This window comes from Conger conger, chromosome 14, assembly GCF_963514075.1.
Source record: "Conger conger chromosome 14, fConCon1.1, whole genome shotgun sequence".
NCBI classification, from domain to species: domain Eukaryota; kingdom Metazoa; phylum Chordata; class Actinopteri; order Anguilliformes; family Congridae; genus Conger; species Conger conger.
The window spans coordinates 20,758,931-20,778,930 of record NC_083773.1 but is presented as its reverse complement, the minus strand read 5'-3'; the positions used below and the strand labels follow the sequence as shown (position 1 = coordinate 20,778,930).

The 20,000-nt window shown below is 51.2% G+C and overlaps 1 protein-coding gene across 2 annotated transcripts in view; it reads right to left on the bottom strand.

The window, feature by feature from the left end:
• LOC133109880 (calmodulin-binding transcription activator 1-like) overlaps positions 1-20,000 on the bottom strand; it is a 420,257-nt gene that overhangs the window by 157,893 nt on the left and 242,364 nt on the right. For both annotated transcript variants that reach the window (XM_061219606.1, XM_061219605.1), the window contains exon 5: positions 16,191-16,326. In XM_061219606.1, the coding sequence (XP_061075590.1) occupies positions 16,191-16,326 (136 nt within the window). The remainder of the gene's footprint in view (positions 1-16,190; positions 16,327-20,000) is intronic.

Genomic DNA, 20,000 nt, shown 5'->3' with positions numbered 1-20,000 from the left:
CACACACCTACACACACACACACCGACGCAAACACGCGCACACACACACACACACACACATACACATACACCCACATACACCAACACACACACACACACACACACACACACACACACACACACACACACACACACTCACACACACACACACACACACACACACACACACACACACACACACACACACACACACACACATACTTTGTGAGCTTCCCAAATTCAGGAGACGGCAGGACAGGAATCACAGGAATCACCCCTGGTCCTCATCTCCTGAGAACGCCCCTGAATGAGAGCCGGAGCAGACCTGAGAATGGGGGGGGGGGGGGGGGGGTGATGGAGAGTGCTCCTCACCGCAATCGACCCGCGCGGTGAAAAAGATGAGAAAAACTCGACGCGCCTCTCGTTCTCTCTCGTTCGGTGGTAAAGGTGAAAGCTCTCTGGTTGTGTAGCACACTGCGAGCTCTCAAAGACCAGGTCACCCCAGAAACACCAGCTCCTGTCACAGCTACACGGAGCCGGGAGGAACAGAGAGATTGGGGCCCCGGCACAGGTTAATGAGAACTCAGCCCTGTTACAACAAAGACAACTGCAGGGAAACACCCCCACCTCTCCCTACAGCGCAATCCAGCACTGTGTACCTGCTCCTACACAACTGACACAATCAGTCAGTCAGTCTGTAGGTAGTCAGTTAATCAGTCAGTCAGTCAGTCAGCCGGTCAACAGTCAGACAATCAGGTCAGTCAGTCAGAATGTCATTCAATCACTCAGTCAATAAAAAAAACCACCCGTATATTTTAGCGTGGAGTTCGACAAAAAAGATGCAGACACAAATTAAGCGTGACCAGATCAGTGCTGACCGACAATTACGCCTCGAATACTAAGACCAAGGCACGAACTGTAGACTCTGTCCAGAGGAGCTTGCAGATGAAAATAAGACCAGACTACAGCGGCCAATCAGAGACAGATAACAGCCCTGAGCACATTCCGAGGTCAGAGCAGGGCCACATCAGCACGCCCCTCTCGGTGATGTCACACTCCCAGCCAAATCCAAAATGTCCGCCGCACCCCGCAGAGCCAGAGGGGGGTTTCTGAGAGCTGCAGGGCGCCCGCGGTAATCAGATAAGAGCCAGGAAATCCAATCAACACGCCGCCGGACGCCTGACCCGCCGACCCACAACCCAGCCCGGAGCTCAACGCGGCCCCCAAATCCGTTCCCCGGGACGCAGCGGACCGGAGCCGGCCGACAAATAGGCATCAGCCGTCCTCAGCCCGACGCCCCCCGAGCCAATCTCGGAGAAACACAATCTCACATCAAAACACCAGAACGGAACTGACCTTAAAAAACTATGAAACAAAAATAAAGAGCCTGTGTGTGTGTGTGTGTGTGTGTGTGTGTGTGAGTGAATGCGTGAGTAATCGTACAGGCAGTAAGCCGGGGACACACCGGTGTGTGTGTGCGTGCGCTCATGAACAGTATGACAGGTTTATCTGGTTTATGTAGTGTACTATATCCCCGTGTATGTTTCAGTTGTCTGTACTGTACTGTGTGTGTGTGTGTAAGCGTGCATATAGACGCCCGGGTAATAGCCAGCCCATCCAGTAGATGTGCTTCATGCACGGAGAGTTCATCCGGTGATATTCCCGTCGATATCCAGACAGCCTGGAAATAAAAACGCTCTGACAGAGAGCTCCGGCTACAATGTGTAGAAATTAATTGAGTGAAAGAAATCTGCTGTTTAAGGCTGAAGTGGGTTACGGAAAGCAGTGGAACAATTGTTTTCTGTCTGCCTGAGGCTGTGTATCCGTTATTCCTGCTTTCTCCCTCTCTCCTTCCTGACTAGTGCTTGCTCTCTCTCTTTCTCTCTCTCTCTCTCTCTCTCTCTCTCTCTCACTCTCTCTCCTTCCTGGCTACTGTTCTCTCTCTCTCTCTCAATTTAAATTCAATTCAATAATGTTTTATTGGCATGACTTTATACAAATAATATTGCCAAAGCAATTAACAATAAAACAATTAACAATGACAGATAAAACATGGGATTGATACACTGGAATAAAATGTATATAGAAATGAATTCATAAATAATAAATGACCTAATCTACCAAATCTTTCTCTCTCTGTCTCTCTCTCCTTCCGAGCTACTGTTCTGCCTCCCTCTCTCTCAGTCGTTTTACTCCTCCATCCCTCTCTCCTTCTCTCCATTGATTCGCTCCCTCTCTCCCTCTCTCCATTGATTCTCTCCCTCTCTCCCTCTCTCCTTCAGTTTATGTTTTTCTTCTCTTCTTCCCTCGTTTTAATTGGCTCTTTCTCACTCACAGTGTTTCTTGTTTCTGAGCTGATTTCTGCTTTTAATTTCTCCTCCTGCCTCTCTCTGCTTTGTACTGCCTTGAGTGAGTGGGCTGAACGTAGGAGGGTAGGACTGTGTGTGTGTGTGCATGAGTGCGAGCGTGTGTGTGTGCGAGACTGTGTGCGTGTGTGTGTGTGTGTGTGAGAGAGCATGTGTGTGTGTGTGTGTGTGTGAGAGCATGTGTGTGTGTGTGCGTGTGTGTGCGTGTGATCATGTTTCTGTGGGTGGAACATCAAGGTCACTCTGTCAATGGCAGCTCATATTCCGCAGGAGCATCTGCAGGAATCTGGGCATGTACAGGTGTGCGTGTGTGTGTGTGCAGCTGTATATGTGTGTGCGTGCATCCACAGGTGTGTGAGTGTGCGTGTTTGTGTGTGTGACGGGTATGTGTGTGTGATGAGTATATATTTGTGTGTATGTCATGAGTGTGCATGTTTGTGTGTGTGACGGGTATGTGTGTACGTCATGAGTGTGTGTGTGTGTGTGTCAGATGGGTATGAGTGTGTGATGAGTATGTATTTGTGTGTACGTCATGAGTGAGTGTGTGTGTGTGTCAGATGGGTATGAATGCGCGCATGATGGGTGTGTACTTATGATGTGTGTGTGTGGGTCAGTGCGCGTGCATGTGTGTGCGTATGCGTCCGTGCACATCCTATAGGAACACTGCGCAGTTGCGGTGGGATAGGTTGGCCATGAAGCATGTCAGTGTGCAGGAGAGCATGAGCAAGCATTTCAGAGCAGCCGTATTACACACAGAACAAAGCGCAAAGCCCTGGGAACACTTAGAGCTCAGATCGGCCCAAATCACACCTTAACCCAATGAGAGCTCTCTCCACCACACTCTCATTATCTGCAATAAGGAAGAATGTCATTTCTGTGATTTTATGAACACAGTCCACAGAGGATGTGCAGAGGATAGGGGTTATTGGAAATGACTCTGATACAAGCAATACGATTGGCTGAGAGCGTTTCCTGCCTGTAATGAGCCTTCTTTAATACTGCCTTCATATCACACCTGACACGCAGCCAGAAGAGAAGAGTGCGCATCAGATCCTATCTATCCCACACTCACGGTATAATGGTGCGGATATAAGGATGGAGATAAGATGTACACATGAGGGTGTAGACAGCATGTAGTTAAGATGTAATGGTTTAGACATTAGGGTGTAGACAGGGAGTAGTTATAAGGGTGTAGATAGGTTGTAGATAAGATGTAGATGTTAGGGTGTAGATGAGATGTACACATAAGGGTGTAGGTGCAAGAGTATAGATAGGATGCAAAGGTAAGGGTGTAGTTAAGATGTAGATGATATGGTGTAGGTCTAAGGGTGTAGACAGTGTGTAGATAAAAGGCTGCAGGTATAAGGGTGTAGATATGTGGATGTAGATACATGGGTGTAGATAGGGTGTAGGTACAAAGGTGCAAATATGGGTATAGGTATAAGGGTGTAGATAGGGTGTATATACATAAGGGTGCAGGCAGGGTGTATGTATGAGGGTATAGGCAGGGTGTATGTATAAGGGTGTAGACAGGGTGTATGTAGAAGGGTGTAGGCAGGGTGTTTGTAGAAGGGTGTAGGCAGGGTGTATGTAGAAGGGTGTAGACAGGGTGTAGATATAAGGAGGTAGACAGGGTGTATGTAGAAGGGTGCAGGCAGGGTGTAGATATAAGGAGGTAGACAGGGTGTATGTAGAAGGGTGCAGGCAGGGTGTAGGTAGGGCGTATATAAAAGGGTGTAGGCAGGGTGTAGATATAAGGGTGTAGGCAGGGTGTAGATATAAGGGTGTAGAGGGCACTGTAATATTATTCAGGGATAAATGTGTGCCATACAAGCTGCTGGCCTCCAGCCAGGGATGACCTCAGTGCCTTTCAGCAGCACTTGTATCGATCAGGTCTCAGCGCTTTTCATACGCGTGCGTGTGTGTGTGTGTGTGTGTGTGTGAGTTTGTGTGTCTCACACAGGCAAACAAAACAAAACAAAGCCAAATCAGAGGGAAATGGAGTGGAAAATGAAAAGAAACTGAAGGAAGCAGAAAAAAGAATAAACGCCAAGGTGTGTGTGCATGCGTGCGTGTGTGCGTGTGCGTGTGTGTGTGTGTGTGCGTGTGTGCGTGCGAGAGAGAGAGAGAGAGAGAGAGAGAGAGAGAATGCATGCTGATCGCCCCTAGCCCGAAGCTCTACGGTTTAACCTGCTTTCACTGTTAAACTCCTTTAAAGCAGCCATTTCATGTAAAACATCAATCTTTTTTTCCCCTTAAAGCAAGCATCTCATTTCAGTGTACGCTCCTGTAAACGCATATGTTTGTATATACACATGACCAGAACTGATACACTGAAAGGAGATGGTTATTTTGATATACTTCAGCATTCCCTTTGAAGTTTCAGAAGTACAGAGCCCCTGACAGCTGTGTTAGCACACTGCTACCTTATGATGGAGCCATTATTAATAATGATGCAGCACTAAATGACTTTTCTAACCTTCCACACTGAGTGAGAATGATGGCCTTCGCCATCTATAAATGCAGATATATGGAAGGAGATTGTGTGCGTGTATGTGTGTGTGCCTGTGTGAGTCTGTGTGTGTTTGTGTGTGTGTGTGTGTGTGTGTGTGTGTTTGGAGTAGTCTCTCAGTGTGTGTGTGCGTGTGTGAGTGTATGTGTGTGCATGGGTGTGTGTGTGCGTGTGTGTTTGCGCGTGTATGTGTGTGTGTGTGTGTGAGTCTGTATGTGTTTGTGTGTGTGTTTGGAGTCGTCTCTCGCTGTGTGTGTATGTGTTTGCTGTGTGTGTGTGCGTGCGTGTTTGCGCGTGTATGTGTGTGTGTGCGTGTGTGTGTGTGCGTGTGTGTTTGCGCATGTATGCGTGTGTGTGCATGTGTGTTTGCGCGTGTATGTGCATGTGTGTTTGCGCGTGTATGTGTGTGTGTGCGTGTTTGTGCGTGTATGTGTGTGTGTGCGTGTTTGCGTATGTGTGCGTGTTTGTGCGTGTATGTGCGCGTGTGCGTGTTTGGGCGTGTATGTGTGTGTGTGCGTGTTTGCGCGTGTATGTGTGTGCGTGCGTGTTTGCGCATGTATGTGTGTGTGTGCGTGTTTGCGCGTGTATGTGTGTGCGTGCGTGTTTGCGCGTGTATGTGCGTGTGCGTGCGTGTCTGCGCGTGTATGTGCGTGTTTGCGCGTGTATGTGTGTGTGTGCGTGTGTTTTTGTGCGTGTATGTGCGTGTGTGCGTGTTAGCGCGTGTATGTGCGTGTGTGCGTGTTTGCGCGTGTGTGTGTGTGTGCGTGTGTGTGTGTTTGCGCATTTATGTGTGTGTGTGCGTGTGTGTTTGTGCGTGTATGTGTGCGTGTTTGCGCGTGTATGTGTGTGCGTGCGTGTTTGCGCATGTATGTGTGTGTGTGCGTGTTTGCGCGTGTATGTGTGTGCGTGCGTGTTTGTGCGTGTATGTGTGTGTGTGCGTGTTTGCGCGTGTATGTGTGTGCGTGCGTGTTTGTGCGTGTATGTGTGTGTGTGCGTGTTTGCGCGTGTATGTGTGTGCGTGTTTGTGCGCGTATGTGTGTGTGTGCGTGTTTGTGCGCGTGTGTGCGTGTTTGCTGTGTGTGTGTGCGTGTGTGTTGGCGCGCGTATGTGTGTGTGTGCGTGTTTGCTGTGTGTGTGTGCGTGTGTGTTTGTGTGTGTATGTGTGTGTGTGCGTGTTTGTGCGTGTATGTGTGTGTGTGCGTGTTTTGCGCGTGTATGTGTGTATGTGTGTGTGTGCGTGTTTGCCGTAGCCCGCTGAGGGCGAGTGGTGACAGTTCTCTGCGGATGGAGCACTGAACGGACAGGTCTGCAGGTTCATGGACGCCGGCGTTCTGAGCTTGGGTCACTGCCCAATGACGTCAAGGCAGCCGGCCCGCTGCTGAGCTCTGGTTATTTACCCACAATCCCTCAGGAAGGTCAACCGCAGAGTGCGTATCGATCAGATCCAAACAAAATCAAGAGTGAGATGCAGGGCTCGGCTGGTGTACGACCTCTCGAACACTCCCACGTCAGAAACCCCCCCTCCTCCTCCTCCTTGCCCCCGTCACCACTCGCATCAATTTGAAAACCTTGGCGCGAGCTTAGCGGGTTACCGAAGGGACTACCCCTTTCAGAAGATTATCAAACCGTACACACCAGCTAGATCGCCTCCGCACCGCAATCGGGGGACTCCTGGTTCCCCCCACTCTTTGAGGCCGCGCTGCCCGGTCACGTCTGCCGTCTGTTCGGGGCCCTCGGTGGGGGAACCAGCTTCCCAGGGCAGTCGGAACAGCAGAGACGGCGGCCATTTTCCTACACAGAATAAACTCTCACCTCCTCAAGACACCTTAGCTCCCCCGGTGTAAAATCCAGCTACCAGCTTGAAATGATCAGCTTCCAGATGTATCAAAACTTAGCTTGAGCTGATTAAACCGTCGTAAGTACGGAGCCGGTCTGAACTGGTCAACCTACGACCAGCCGTTTCAAAACCAAGCTTGAGCTGTTTCTTTCAGCAGGGTCCTCCTTTCCGCCCCTCTTGGGCCCCTGCACCTGATTAGGCACAACTTTGTTTCTGTTTTGTTTGTTTCAGAGCCTGTGGTGCTTTGCTGTTGTTCATTTAATGCTCATTTGGGAAGCTTGGTTCTTGCTTGCACAGCTTAGTTTAGTGTTCAATAGGGCAGCTGACAGGTTATCTATGGACTTTTTCCTTCCTGCTCTTGTAGTCTCTCTCCCTCGGGACTACATTTCCCTCCCCCCTCTGGGGAGTAGCTGCATCTCCATCCCTGATCTCTAGCTCTTGTGTTTGCATTGTGAGTCTCTCTGGACTGAAGCGTCTGCTAAAAGTAGGGAGGGTCAATCTGCAAAGTAAGTTTAGCAATTCTGTTTGCATTGCAAGTATTGGAGCATCTCCTAAAAGAGGGGGAGGGGGGGGGGCGCTGGGGCATTGTCGATCGGAATGGGAGCTCTAGCCGAAATAAATAGCACTATGGGATATAGGAGGACTGGTTCCAAACTGCATTGCAAGTATTGGAGCATCTCCTAAAATGAGGGGGGGGGGGTGAGAGGAGCTCTAGCCAAAACAAAGTGCATTATGGGATACAGGAGGACTGGTTCCAGGCCCTTGCCCCCGCCTGTAACAGTGTAAAGCAGGACGGCGAGCGGTCAGAATTGAGACGGACAAATCTCTTTATTTGGCTTATGTCCTTAAAAAGAGCAGCAGCGGGGAGAGACGGGCCGGAGCTGAATAAATAAAGAGGGTGACAAACAGGAGCTGGCAGCGAGAGCAGTTGACGGGAGCATTCCCCGCAGACGGGCTGAGCCTGGGAATTCCCGGCTGATCTAATAATAATCCGAACCCTTCTCCTTAAGATTCCGCGTACGGCGCACGCGTTTATCCAACAGGGAGGTTCCCGGTGATATAAATCTTTCTCTTTTTTTCTTTTAATGCTCACATGAGGGACCTCTGTTTGATAAATCATTGCATTACAGCGCTTCCGTTATCCCAAGGAGAAAGAAAGCAGGAAGCGTTCCGGCTCGGGGGGGCACTGGGAATACGGCATTCCGGCTCTGAAATATTCCCGGGAATGTGGGAGAGCGGACCCCGGACGCCCGGCGCTCCGACACGGAGGTCCGGGATTTGAATGGCTGCGGTTCTGCTACGGCGGTAGCATCATTAGCGGTAATTACACGTTCCCCGTCGAGTCCATCACAAAGCACGCACCATCTCCGAGAGAACACAAGAGAAGCACTGCGGCCGGATTTATCAATGAAGGCAATTATCATCCATATAAATTATTGTTGGAGTTATCCATCTGGTATAAGCGATCTGTAAGTATATGAACTATTTATCCAGCGCATGAATTAATGATGAGCATGGTTATCAGCGGCTGCATCATTACCGCGCGCGGTGTGAGAACGCAGTACCGCTCTGGCAGACAGAGGGCAGTAGAGCCACAGGGAAGCAGGCAGGGCTGCGTGGCACGTCTCCAGCTCAGTGGAGTGTGTGGGGGAGACATCGCACGCTAGGTAAGCAGCAAGGTGTGTCATGGAGGCTTTCCTGGGGCCTCTGATTTCAGCTGCTCCTCCTGGCTGAGCAGGGACTGTAGAGGGAGGTGGGGGGCGGCACAAGTTTGGGTTTTTTTTTAAGAGGCTCAGGCGATAACATAGATGAGGATAGGGGGCTGTGAAAGGGGGCGTGGGGGATAAAAACGCCCGGCTCGGCCTTGTGGGAGGGCCTGGACTGTGGCTGTACACGTGCGCTCCGCTAGCCTGTTAGCCTGTTAGCCTGTTAGCCTGTTAGCGCCCGTGTTAATCTCGCTGATTTATCCGTATTGGTTTAGCGGCGGGATATCTGGACATCTGTTCGGCGCTCTCCTGCACATCGGTGTCACATAACCAGCGTTCCCGCGCCGAGAAAAGCCGGCTGTCCAGCCCCCGCGCGTTTCCTCCTCTGGCTGGAGACGGCCAACACGGAGGATGTAGCCACGGTGGGAGGGTGGGGCTGGGGGGGAGGGGGCAGGTATTTTTAACCAATGCGATAAAGTGATCCTTCACACACACACACACACTCACACTCACACACACTCACACTCACACTCACACTCACACACACACACACACACACACACACACACACACACACACACACTCACACTCACACACACACACACACACACACACACTCACACTCACACTCACACTCACACACACACACACACACACACACACACACACACACTCACTCACTCACTCACACTCACACACACACACACACACACACACACACACACACTCACACACACAAACACACTCACACACACTCACACACACAAACGCACTCACACACACAAACGCACTCACACACACACACACACACACACACTCACACACACACACACACAGGGCTGTCTCCGCCCTGACGGTTGCAGAGGGAGCCCTGCTGAGGCCCTCAGCTTGACGACAACGCCGCGCGACGGAGAAATGAAATTACAGGACAACGCGAGGGCGATAAGACGGCGCGTTCCCTTTCAACGGGCTCTCGTGCCGAACGGAAAACGAACACAGAGTTCCGTGGAAAGTGCCGGACCGACACGTTCAAACCCTTTAAACCGCTCGCCAGATAGCAGGACCTCAAAGAGAGCCGGGGAGAGCTTAACCAGCGTCAAACAGAGCTGTGCAGAAACCCCAAAATGAGGAATAAGACCAGGATTTAAGATAAGAATAGCAAAAGTAGGAGAAAATTTGTCAGTAATCGAGGTGCCAGTATTTGCCAACACTGTTTTTTTTTTGTCATTGTTCAATAAACTGATAATTGCACTCAGGGTTTTCAGTGAGTGCAACAACATTTAGATTTTATCTGATTATTCCGTGGGTGAGAGGTATTGAGAGAAATGAGATCATTTACATAATAGTTTCACACCTTTCCTTTTGACTTTTATCACCATCGGTCTGAACCTGCAAAGCCAAACTGAGTAAAAGTTCAGAAAATACTTTCAGAAGCAGCAAATGTACATTAAATTATGACTGCTATACCTCTGAAAGTATGACTATATTCTGCGTACTACTGTCAATGCTAATGCTGCTGCTATGACTGATAGCTTTTAGGCTTTTAGGCCTGCAAGCTGAAATGGGGCAGTATGACCAATACTGCTACAAAGAACACCACATCCCAATCAGAACATTAAATGCATTGCTACTCAAATTATGTTACATCCAAATTCAGGTCCTTAGATATACCATATTTAGCTACGCTTACACTGCGGCTGAATACGGTTGTCTATCCCCATCGGAGTGCCTAACGTGCTCAGGTTCATACACAGTTCGGTTGGGAAAGAGAGTGACAACCGCAGCCTATAACCGAAGTCCCTACCCGGACAACTGTCACTCCCAAAACAGTGTGAACAAAACCATAGAAAAAGAAGCAGCAGAGAGAGGACGGTCACTGAAAGAGAAAAGGTCACAGACAGAAGAGTTTGTAAAACACTGGGTCATTTATAAACACAGGCGGCCGGACTGTAAACTTTCTCACCGCAGTCTTTGTACTGCATTGAGTCACCTTGCCATGACCTCACACCTGGAAACAGTAACCGTGTCGACGCGCCCTGCACTCTGACCCCCGACCTGCTGACCCGTACCCTCCGCCGGGCGACTCGAACAGGAAACGCTCCGTCGTTTTTATCGCGGAACCTCAGAGGCTCCCTGTCCCCGAAACCCTTTCAAATCACGGCGAGGGAAAAAAAAAAACGGAATTAAAAATACGCTGAAATAGACTAACATTCAGGGCTTATCCCAGTTTCTGTGGCACGGAGCAGTTTGATGTATGGCTCCGCAGCCCCCGGACAAGACGCTAAGCTATCACCAGCCCATTATCCACAATGAATCTCTTTTAATACCGCCGGGCGAGTACAGAGGGGCAGCGGGTCCTATTTCTAAAAGTGCGCTGTGCCACTTCTCCCGGGACGGAACCTGCAGCCCCCCTCCGGCGCCAGGGCGATCCCGGCGGCGCTGAGGGGGCGCTCTAAATGAAAGATTCGGCCGGGCGGCGGCCGGCGTCTCCCGCCGCGCTGCGCGTTTGGCCGCGGCGGCCCGTAATGGCGGAGCGTTCTATTACGGCATTACCCGCAAATGTCCTGACGTTTGTCTTCATTATTATCAGTGAAGAGTAACGATGACACTCAGCGCACGCTCCATTACCTCAGCTCATTGCGCGGCCGCGCGCCCGGAGTCACGCACCGGGACGATTCACAGCCCAATAACACGTGAGGAACCGCCGCGGACCCCTCTAATTACAGGCGGGGGGAGGGAGAGAGGAACCACAAATCTACATCGGCCTTGCCAGAGAGGGGCGGGGGGGGGGGGGGGCAGATCTAAATAAGAAGAAAAGCTTATATCGGTCTGTGTATAATTAGCCTGCGTTAATGAAAATAACTCCCAGGACCCGGCCGCAGAAATCGATGCTCGTTGGGGGAGTTTATTAAAGTTCAGTAATAAGGACGGGGGCAGGGTGGAGGTGGGGGAGCGGCTCGTGAAGCTGAGACGGAGAATCGGGGGGGGGGAAAGGTGGTGCCGGTGATCCCATAGCGCTCGGGGGTGCTGTCACTGTTAATCCCGGCCTCGCGGAGCCAAAATGGAGTCTGTTTCCTCCCGGGAAAGCAAGGCCGGCTGGGCGCGGAGCTCCTCTCTATCTGCAGGTCGGCTCCTATTAGTGTGCAGCTGGAGCCTGTCTCCGGGAAATTATCAGCAGGTAACCCCACAGCCACCGCCTTAACCTGAACGCCGGCGCCTCGTCCCCAGCCAGGAGTCCGTTTTCACTTTTCTGGGGAAAGTTATTAAATGTTTGAGGGTCGGCACAGAGAAAGCGGACACACGCAGTGAATGCTGAATCGATGGTCCTTCCAAGGCTTAATCGTGAACCCTTAGTTAACCCAACGATACGCCACGCTTTCCCCGGGATACGTAATCAACGCTGAAGCCTGGCTGAGCCAGCTACCTTCTGAACAAGGACTTAGATTGCGTGTCTCTGCTGGTTTTGTGCTACTTTCGCTATCGTTTGTACTGGAGGTCCTTTCCTCCGAGGCTGGCTGGTTCTGCAATCAGCGGATTTAGCAGGTGTTGCCAAGGTAACGTACGTACGGAAACGCTGGATGGAAACGTCATTTTGCGAGACTGACAGGCTCCCGCTTCCTCCAGACCAACAGCTAATTTGGGGAACAGACAGCCCCCCTTTGGCTGTTGGCTCAGTGAGACTCTAAGTCTATTCCTGTCTCTGTCATTACCTAAAGCCGGGTTTTCAACAGGGGGTCCTTACAGGTACTGTAGCGGGGGGCCCTGGCTAGACTTCATGTGCAGTGACTGTACATAGCTTTGCAAAGTACTAAACATATATAAGCCTATTTAAGTGATGACGATGAGGCCTTCTGAATGGGCCTCCTGAATGGGCCTCCTGAATGGGCCTCCTGAATGGGTCTCCTGAATTTCTGGAGGCGGGGGGGGGGGGGGGGGGGGGGTCATAAGTTGAAGGTGAATTAGAGGGCATCCAGGAAAAAGCGTCAGGATGCAAGTGCAATCGTCCATTTTTGTCTTTGTTCACAAAACCAGCTGAAATTGCTTCATAAAGGCGACCCAAGTACAAATGTATTCAGAGATCAGCCAGTGGCAGACAATTTTCTTCCTGTGTCGTACGCTCCGACTGGGGCACAAGGTGAGTTAAGGTATGTGTGCGTGCAGCGGACAAGCGGGGTCGTGGGTCGAGGGGGGGAGTCGGGGGTTTGTGCCGACGGACGACCACAGAAGAAGAAGGGAGTGTGAGAGAGACAGTCATTAAATTACCCCCCCCGCCCCCCCCGCTCACCTGCCGCGCTATGGAGACGTCACTGAGGCAGCCGGCTATTTCATGGCCTGTTAAGCGCTAATGTTCTTGCAAGACCAGCGCTCCCCTTTTTGTAGCGTGTGGGAAACACGGATGGGTGGCCCTAGCATCACATCACCGGCAGGGCAGGTGGAGCGAGAATAGGAGGCTATGAATAGAAACCAGAGGTGGGGGGAGGGCCGGTAGCATGGGAGAGGAGCCGGGTCCTCCGCAGGTTAGCACCAGCCAGCTCCTGAGCTGGGGGCAGCTCCACTCAGACCCGGAAGGTCGGTGGTTCAAGCCCCAGTGTGGCCACAAAAAAATCATTGCAGCTGTTGGGCCCTTAACCCCACATTGCTCCAGGGGGGATTGGCCCCTGCTTAGTCTCATCAACTGTAAGTGGCTTTGGATTGCAAAATAACTGCAAAGAATGCCTTATAACACACCTCCCCACACCTCTTTCTCGAGGAGGGAACTGTGGGCAGCTGCAGTCCAGAACGTCAGGACATGCTTGCCAACCTGGTGCGCGCAGAAAAAGTCAGACAATCGCTAACACAAGCTGACAGCGAGAAGATGTTTATGTCTTGAATACCGTACAACGTCGCGATCGTTTATCAGACGCACTAATCAAGAGCGACTTCCAATACAGGAGAAGCAGAAGAGCACTGGCCTGATTAACATGAGCAACACAGCCACACCTGGATAACATTCCTGGACCAGAGAGTAAATATGAAGAACAAGTGTGAGTTTTACTAAGCTAACCCGGAACCAGATCCGGGTCAAATACGTAATTGTTTTTGATTCAAATACCGTTCTACATTTTACTGAGCTTGCTTGGCATATTGTAACCAATGAAATCCTCTGGAAAAAAAAATAAAAACCCACCTTCTGGCCGGCTCATTTGCACCAGGCAAGATCAATCAAGCACAGAAAAGTATTTGAATCCAAAACAATTACGTCCATAACAATTAACATCCATAACAAACAAAAACTATGTCAAAAACAAGAAACATAATACCATAAAAACATAACCATAGGCCACAAAAATAACACAAGCAGAATTAGATTAACCCCCCCCCTCCCTGGCGAGAGATCTTAATGAGGAAAATGGCCTCCCCCAGCTGAAAGTTTGCGTGGCAGGCAGAGGGAAGGCAGGCTGGACTGGGGAGCAGTGATTGATTGCTCAGCAGCCGGAGTCAGGAAGTATGTGGAACGGGGCGAGCCGAAGGCATCCACTGTGAAATAGCAACACAGGCTGTACACGGAGATGGGACAGGAGCCACGGCAACCATGATGCGCAGCCATGATGCACAGCCATGATGCACAGCCATGCAGGTAGGGCGGCCTGTAGCATAGTGGTTAAGGTAAAGGACTGGGACACGCAAGGTCAGGGGTTCTAATCCCGGTGTAGCCACAATAAGATCCGCACAGCCGCTGGGCCCTTGAGCAAGGCCCTTAACCCTGCATTGCTCCAGGGGAGGATTGTCTCCTGCTGAGTATAATCAACTGTACGTCGCTCTGGATAAGAGCGTCTGCCAAATGCCAATAATGTAATGTAATGTAATGTAGCTCAGCCCTGTTAATGCACAGCCATGCAGGGAGCTCAGCCCTGCTTACACACAGCGTTTCCCCAACAAGCCTCCCTGCTCTCTCTCTCACCCGTTTCCATGACAATGTACAAGACCTGACTGTTAAAAAAAAACAGCTCAAGCTAGGTTTTGAAACAGCTGGTAGCTGGTTCACCACTTCAGACCAGCTCCACACTCTGCATGGTTTGACCAGCTCAAGCTGTGTTTTGAATTGGCTGGTAGCTGGTCATTTCAAGCAGGTTATCGCTGGATTTTACAACCAGAGAACTGCAGCGATGGAAGACGGAAGATTTAAAAATTGAGAGTGATGGAAGTTAAAATATATGGAATGTATTATTAAACACTTTAAAATACCGCCGCGTTTTGGCTGGCAACGTACTGCGTGTGAAGAAAACTGTGACCGACATTTAAAATAACTGTTACTCCCAAAAACTACGCTTCCCATGATCCCATTCTCCTGTTTTGTAAGAAAACATCCTGCTCACAAACTCCTACTCCTACAGCTGTCTCGCCAGCCCGCAGCAATTAACACTTAGCAAATTGAAGCAATTTGCAGCGTGATAACACAGCCAGGCGGTGTCAAAACAGAACCCCGCCAGATGACAACACAGGAGACACACAGAAGCCCGGATAATGCACGGATTTCTGGGAAGAGGAAATTAAGCCTACACATGAGCCACCGGGTCTCAGAACACAGAAACAAATAGTGTGTCTTACAGCGCTTCCCAGATGAGTCCGCCATAACTCTTAACTTTCTGCTCCTTCCGCGAAATTAATGTTACCCTCACCCCCTCGGACGAGGAATCGGATCCAACGTTGCTTCTCGTATAAGCAAACTTTGCAGTTATAAACCGTATCGGGATGGCAAGTAAGCGTTCATATTTCACCGGTGATGTTGAAAAGTGCTTCGCTCTGGGCACTGAATGCCCAGGGGTGTGTGTGGTGCAGGTCCGTGGAAAACACCACGCTCCGTGCCGCTGAGTCCACGTGTGAATGCTACATAGGCTCTGAGTGAATAATTACCACACAAATACAACCAAGTACCATCAATCAGCTCAAATGCATGCACTTAGATAAACCAACAAAGAAGATTCAATTAAAAACGTTCCCAACAATTCCCAGGCAATCCCAGCTAAAGGGAAGGATACTTTTCCAGAAGTGTCAAAAATGTGCAATGCTCCTTACACAGGGGGCGCACACACACACACACACACACACACACACACACTCTCACTCACACACACACACACACACACATTCTGAGTCCAGAGCTGGTGGTAAACTTTAGCGAGTAGCAGCACACTGAAGGCTCGGGAAGAGGAATTCTGGCCCCAGAAGGAATTCTTTCCATGAATGACCACGGGAATAAATCACGGAGGAAGCACCAAGGCCAGGAACACTTGAAGCCACCTTGCAGCGTGGCCTAGTGAGGGAGGCTGGGGCCTGCTCCAGTCTCTGCACCAGGGAAGAGTGACGCTGGCTCTGCACAGCGAGCTTACAGCACATAATGAGCTCCAAACATGGGTCCCCACAGTGCCACCTCTCCAGCGCACAGCATTGATGTGCCCCTCCCTGTCAGCGGGCGGGGTGGGGGGTGAGGGGGGGTACATTGCCCACTTAGAGATACCCCCCCCACACACACCTTGCTCAGACGATGACATCCCCCACATCTCTCCACGTGATGCATGTGGGCGTGGGACTGGAACACCCGTGTCTCCCGTGACCACACCTTCTGCAGGTTCCACACACACACACACACACACACACACACACACACACACAGCTGCCCCTTCCATGTGACCGATGATGTCACCACACCATACAGCCTCCCAGCCCCGGAGCACAGAACTCGGTACTGCAGCAAGGCCACGCCCCTCACAGCCGAGCCCCGCCCCGTAAGGACAAACCCCGCCCCTCACCTCCACGCCCTGCACTTTGAGCTTCATGTGATCCTCCCGCGTGGTCTTCCCATCTTTCCTCTTCTTCCAGCAGTACCCATCCTTTCTGTACTTCACCTTCTTCCTGTTATACAGGATCATAGAGCCATTCTGAGGCCTGGAGAGAGAGAGAGAGAGAAAGAGGGAGAGAGAGAGAGGGAGAGAGGGAGAGAGGGAGAGAGTGAGAGGGAGAGGGAGGGGGAGAGAGAGAGAGAGGGATGGAGTGAGAGGGAGAGAGAGAGGGAGGGGGGAGAGAGGGAGGGAGGAAGGGAGAGAGAAAGAGGGAGAGAGATGAAAGAGGCAGAAAGAGAGAGAGGGAAGGAGGGGGAGCGAGAGGGAGCAGGAGAGAGGGAGGGAGAGAGAGGGAGGGAAGGAGAGAGAAAGAGAGATAAGAGGGGGAGAGAGAAGAGAGTTAGTCAAATGAACTGCGACAGGACTCGTTTGAGGGAACTACAAAGATCCGCACAACAACACGAGGCTTCTAGAGCGGAGAGGTTGTGCCCCAGCGGTTGGGATGACACGGCTCCCCAGCGATGCCCCGGCATTGGTATGCGCAGGCAGTCAGCGGAGGAACAAAGCCGTCTCCGTCCCGGGCGCTAGCGCTAGCGTTAGCCTGGCCCTGCGTAGCCGGCGGTGACATTTCACACAGTGCTGCCTGGTGAGCGGGGAGGGCCCAGCGAAGACCACAGACCGGCTTTTCTTCTTTCTCTCGCACAAACGGCGTAATTGGTTGCGGCAGGCAGAAGAAACACAATGAGACAAAACATCACACGCGCAACGCTCTGTTCCAACATTCCTCGCAACAGCTAATTCATCACGGCCTCTTACTCCTGTGAGCGAGCAACGGCTGCTGGATAATGATATAATGCGGTTCCCCCTCTCTCTGATAATCTGCGCTGCCATGTTGATACTCTGGAAAGCGATTACTAAGCGTTTATTGTAAGTTTATAAAACATTCATGAGCTGCTCGCTGATAAATAGTGGAGCAGATTAGCCCAAGATGTGAGGAGAGCGGAATTAATGGCTCTGTGTTTGTGCCACCGCTTTGACCAGGAGGCCCGAATGTGCACACACACACACACACATGCACACACACACTCAAGCGTGCACACACACACAAACGCACACACACACATGCACACACACACTCAAGCGTGCACACACACACAAACGCACACACACACATGCACACACACACTCAAGCGTGCACACACACATGTATGCACACACACACAAACGCACACACACACATGCACACACACTCAAGCGTGCACACACACATGTATGCACACACACAAACACACACACATGCACACACACACTCAAGCGTGCACACACACATGTATGCACACACACAAACACACACACATGCACACACACACTCAAGCGTGCACACACACATGTATCCACACACACAAACACACACACATGCACACACACACTCAAGCGTGCACACACACATGTATGCACACACACACACACACACACGCACACACATGCACACACATGCACACACACTCAAGCGTGCACACACACAAATGCACACACACATGCAGACACAAGCACACGTGTGCACAAACACACACACACTCACACACGCATGTGCACACGTATTCACCCACACACACATGCACAAATACACACACACACACAAGCGCAAATACATACACACGTGTTCCTCCCAGTGTATTAGTGCATAGCCTGTAGTAAGAGGAACAGTAGGCTTGAGTGGGAAGACTGGGCATTACAGCACAGTGACCTCATCAGAGTGCTATACAGACTTACATACAGTACATACTAGCCCTCCGATAACTAATAACCCTGTCCTCTACTACAGGCTACCCCCTACCCCGCTGCCCCCTTACCCCAATTCCCCACTACCCCCTGCCCCCCAGCATACAGCATACCCCCAGTTACAGAATACCCCCTACCTTCTTCCCCCTGGTCCCTACCCCCTGCTCTGCTGCCCCTAACCCTAATTCCCCCCTGCCCCCGGCCCCCGGCCCCCTGGCTTGGCCCCTGACGCAGGGCTGTAGTGGATCTTTTCCGGCCGGTTTTATTCAGAACAGCAGGCACATCAATCTGCCGCAGCTCAAGGGGCCGCAGCTCGTTTATCCTCTGATTGCTCATCAATCTTTCCCTGGGAGGAGTCTCTGGAGTCGCCCAGGGGGGATAATGGTCCAAGAGGGAACCTTTAAACTCCATCCACCCCCCCATACCACCCCCCAACCCCCCAACACCCCGTCCCGCGCCAAGAACCACCTCACGCTGTACTGCTCACCCACTTCTGCCTCCTCTCCCTCTCCTCTCCTCCTCCCAACCCCTCTCTGCTCCTCCTCCAAATCCCCCTCTCTTCTCCTCCTCCCAACCCCCCTCTCCTCTCCTCCTCCAAATCCCTCTCTCCTCTCCTCCTCCCAATCCCCCTCTCCTCTCCTCCTCTCAACTCCTCTCCTCTCCTCCGCCCAATCCCTCTCTCCTCTCTTGCTCCCGATCCCTCTCTCCTCCTCCCTCTTCCTTCTCCTTTACTTCTTTCTCTCTCGTTCTCGTCCTCTATTTTGCTTTTGTTCGTTTAATTCTAAGCAGTTAGGCGTTATTTTGGCTGTCACATGCTGCAGAGAAACCCAGTAAAACCTGTTAACACCACTGAGCCAATCACTGTCAGTCCCCAGCGTTACAGCATCAGGGCAGTGCGCTGAACTGAGAGAGTTCCTGTGGAGGCCTTTGACAGCACAGCGCTGTTTGAACCCCGCAGCTGGAGCCCATCTCGGTAAAGAATAGAATCTCTGCTGCCTTTTACCTTGCACAGAAAACAGCCCGCACACGGTTCAATCTAGATTTATGCAAACACATTTGGGGAAGGTGAACAGCGTGTTAACCGCCGGTACCAAACTCCGCTTCTCTCAGCCGATCCTCGCCCACTGAGGGATCCGTGCTGAACTGCGCTCCCATTTGCAAGCGAGAATTTTAGCATTTCCCACAAGCTGCCTGGCTTTGTCACTTTAGTCTGACACTTTATTGGCAATTGGAAGATAAACTGCAACTCGGTATAATCTTTTGCCGGTTTTCGTATTGTCATTACAAACAGATAAAATTACAGTGATCGCCAACGCACGCCATTTCGTGCCAGACACGCAGTCCATCAAATATTTAAATGGCAAACCAATCTTATTCCCACAAATGCACAAAGGCTGGAGAGCAGCAGCCCAGCACAGCCGTAGAAAAGATTACAGCAGTTATATCGCCACAGAAAAACAGCAGTTTGGTTTCTGATCATAACAGGAGAAAATGATTATAACAGAATGATTGTAATAGACACAAATAATTTCCACAAACTGCAAAAGACAAGCAGGAGAGAGGTTTCGCATCTGCAAGCGACGACACGTTTAACCTCGTCTCTTAACACAGGGGTTAGGGAGGCCTGCCGGTGAGGCGGGTTTTAATTGGAGGCGGTGTGTACCCGGAATAGAGCGCCTCTGCCTCCTATCTGCGGCAGGCCTTGAGCGCGAGTGTGTGTTCTCTCTGCGCCCCCCCCGGCGTTGTGTGCTCAGGAGCTTCAATTAATCTTATCTGAATAATACATATTTATATGAGGCGGTGGGGGGGGGGGGAATGCTAAGTGCCTCGTTATCGAACGTAGCCGTCAGGAAGCCCTCGGTCTCGGAGGGAGAACGTGTGGGATCAGAACGCCTGGAAAGTGCGTCAGATAGAGGAAATGGCAGCGGTGGTTGTGATGGACGGCGTGCGGGAGAGCGGGGCTGAATCCGGGCGGTGATGACGGGTCCCGGGACGGGG